The sequence below is a fragment of the Nannochloropsis gaditana genome (assembly GCF_000240725.1).
Source record: "Nannochloropsis gaditana CCMP526 unplaced genomic scaffold scaffold403, whole genome shotgun sequence".
Lineage (NCBI taxonomy): Eukaryota > Eustigmatophyceae > Eustigmatales > Monodopsidaceae > Microchloropsis > Microchloropsis gaditana.
The window spans coordinates 14,564-18,020 of record NW_005803550.1 but is presented as its reverse complement, the minus strand read 5'-3'; the positions used below and the strand labels follow the sequence as shown (position 1 = coordinate 18,020).

The 3,457-nt window shown below is 58.9% G+C and overlaps 1 protein-coding gene across 1 annotated transcript; it reads left to right on the top strand.

Moving 5' to 3' along the window:
- Positions 1–2,185: 2,185 nt before the first annotated feature.
- Positions 2,186–3,426, top strand: NGA_0360510 (uncharacterized protein; the record flags this gene model as incomplete). Its single annotated transcript, XM_005854736.1, has 2 exons — positions 2,186–2,540; positions 2,904–3,426. Coding segments are annotated over exons 1-2 (861 nt in total), but the record flags the coding sequence as incomplete, so codon positions are not given.
- Between the last annotated feature and the right edge of the window lie 31 nt (positions 3,427–3,457).

The window sequence follows — 3,457 nt, the reverse complement described above, 5'->3', positions numbered from 1 at the left end:
ATACGCTTCCTTTCAACGTGTCCGCCAAGGCCCCCAGCGACTTGGGCGACAAAGAGCCCCATGTTGGCCCCCCTTCTTTCCCTCCCTCCTTCCCTCCCTCCCTCCATCCCTCCTTCCCCACCTCCAGCGCATCCGCCACGAGCCGAGCCCAGAGCCGACGTGGCAAGCGCGGCTCTCGAATCGTCTCACCCGCTGCCGTTGTCGTCAGTAGAGGACAATAGGTGCCCACGTGCTTCCGAGCATTCGCCGTCTGCGCCCGCTGCAGGCGTTGGACAACGTCCGGGTATGCGAATTCGGGGAGCCAGTCGATGCGAAAGGAGGCCTGGTAGTCGAGGAGAGCAAGGAGACGGGCAGCGAAGGCGGAGAGGCGGAGGATGGCAGGACCAGAAAGCCCGGTGTGCGTGATGACCAGCGGCCCGCGTTGGGCGAGAGGGCTGAGGGTGGTTGGAGTGGATGATAGGACATTGCTGCTGCTGCTCTCCATGACAGCTCCCTTCCCCATCCCCCTGATACCCGCTTGCTTCAACCACGCTTTCCACTGCCGGCCCTTGGCTTTCGGGTCTTCATCGTTGGCCCCCTGCCCGGGTGCCCCCCCAGTTAAGGTAACTTCCACACAGGGGAGACTGATCCCTTCCAGGCCCTGGAGCGGCGACGGGGTTCGCGTCCGTCGGTCCGCCAGCTCCAGCGTGAACAAGGAAGGGATGGGGTCCACGATGCTGTGGCCCATGCGGCGAGCGAGGGCGTGGCCGTGCCTGCTCGAGCCCGTGGCGAGGACCAAGGCCTCGCAGGTCAATGTCCGCGTGGGCCCGCGAGTCCCCACCGCAGTCACCACCAGCACGCTACGCCCCCCCTTGCCATTGCTCTGGATCTCGTCCCTGTCTCCCACTGCCCGAGTCCCCTCGACAGGCTGGACCTGGATATCCACGACTTTCCAATCGACCCTCACCTCCACCCCGGCTTCTCTGGCCCCGTCTCTCAGGCAGGCGACGATCGCCTCGGAGGAATCCGTCGTGGGGAACATGCGGCCGTCCGCCTCCGTTTTCAACCTCACGCCCCGTGATTCGAACCAGGTCAATGCCTGGGCAGGCCCGAACACAGAGGTCAAGGGGCCCAGAAGCTCGCGTTCCCCCCGGGGGTAGGCTGCCACCAGTTCGACAACGGCTTTTGACGCGTCGTGCATGACGTTGCAGCGACCGCCCCCACTGATCCGCACCTTGTGGAGGAGTTGATGAGAGCCTTCCAAAAGGAGGACTTGGCATGTGGGAGAGGGGGTTTGAGGAGTTTGCGGCCGTGGGTGTTGATGTCGCATTAGGCACTCCCCGGCCTCGATGGCAGCCATGAATCCTGCAGGACCGCCGCCCACAACGATGATCCGTGGCCTATCTGGCAAGAGGTCTATCTTCTCTTTCGAACCGTCCTCTAGCTTGGTTGCAAACCGCAGAAGACGACGCTGTGGGTTTACCGAGCCCGACGGGAATGAGGATGAGGGGTGGCGGGAGGGTACACCGAACGCCAAGGGACGCTGTGTCATTGCTGGTGTCCCGCTAGATACCGCATGACATGCCCAAGAAGGACATTGAGAAGCGATGAACGACAACAATACGACAAATCTAAGCCAGCGCAACCGTATCAGCTGATTCCCTGCTTGAGAACACGGTGGGAATAATAGCAGTAGACGGTGGCTGCTTCTGTTGCCTCCCATATATGAGGCTGCTGCAGTAGCCACCATCAGCGGCAATTTTCGAAACAATACCTGTAGTGTCAATGCGCTGTCAGTCAATGAACGGTATGGGTCAAAATTCACTTTGCTTGACGTGGTCAAGGCGACGTGGAAGATCGATGACGACCGAATTGTCGACACGTACATCTTTTTCATCCCTGCCTCATCTCTGTAATGTTTCTCATTCATCAGATCTCCCTCTACGTAGTAGATGATGTCTCAAACTCAGTATTTGACGTTGTATTTGGGGGCTTGTGCACTCTTTTGTTGTTTTTCAGGGGGGACAGCGATGCTGCTCGTATCGCCAGTCAGCTTCAATCTCCTCTACCGTCCGTTCTCACGCACGACCCAAAAATACAACTCACCTTCCTTGCATGATGCGCACCCCATCCAGGGAGCCTAGATGAGAAGGAAAGAAAGCCATCGTCACCCTTCACAGTTAATTCGTTGTTTCTTGTCGGCGTGCTGTGTGCCGCAACTCGATGGACAATTATCGATTAGCGCCCTCGTCTCCCGCTCCTCTTACGAAGTCGACAGTCACGAAAAGATCTCCTCCTGAGCTCGGTCAACTTTCTCCACACCATGTCGAGAGAGAATCCCGTACCATCAATGCCCGGAAGCAGGTGCTTGCGGGCTCGATTGCTGCATTTGTTTCAACGCTAGTTTGCCATCCCATCGATGTCCTGAGGACAGAGCTGCAGACCACGCAAGAGACTCTCACGGCCCGCGAATGCCTCCGCCGTATTTGGCGGGCAGAAGGAATGCAGGGCTTCTATAAAGGTTTGAGTGCCCCGCTGGCAGCACAGGCTGTCTACAAAGCGTGAGTAGATACGATACTTATTCCGAGACAGGGTGTAACCTCCCCGCCCTCTTTGAGCGATCGCGTATGTCTATATGAATCTCTCCATGGACCCGTGGTTGTGTCCCCCAATATGTGCTTAAGCCACCAGCCTTTTTCATTCTTTCTTTTCCCACGAGGCACATGCTGAGATCGTCCACTCGTTCGACCTTTTTGTACCACACATCTCCGCTCCAAACCTATCTCGAGAAAAACCAACTCACGGAGAGATTGAGACTCTCGCACGGTGCCACGATGTGACCAAGAGAAAAAAATCCAAGAAGGACTCACTCCTCTCTCGCACCATCCTATTTTCCCTGTACTTCCCATCTTCCCCCCTGGCAGCATCATTTTCGGAACCAACTCCACGGCTCAACAGCTTCTCCTTGCCCGCACTAAGAAACGCCCCCGCCCTCCCTCCTCCAACCTCTCGCCGCCATGCCTAAGCTACCCGGAGATCTTTCTGTGCGGCGCCCTTTCGGGGGGAGTGAACGCCCTGGTCGTGACTCCGGTGGAACTGGTTCGCAACCGACTGGTTGTGTCCCACGGGGTGTATTCAGGCCCCCGGGACTGCGTGGGGCAGGCATGGAGAGGAGGGGGGTTCCGGGGGCTGTGGAACGGCTTGCTCCCCACCCTCTGCAGGGATGGGCCCGGCGTGGGGGCCTGGTTTTTGGCGTTCGCGGCGGGGAAGGACGGGTTGCTGGCGTGGAAGAAATCGACCAAGGGCCTGAGGGGAGGGAAAAGGGAGGCGGGAGAGGAGAAGCTCGGGGTGGGGGGGCTCCTTTTGGCGGGATCGGGGGCAGGAGTGGCCTTCTGGACGGTGGCTTTGCCGTTTGACACGGTCAAGAGCGTGATGCAGGTGGCGGGGGTAGGGAGCGAGGGAAAGAGGGAGGGCATGG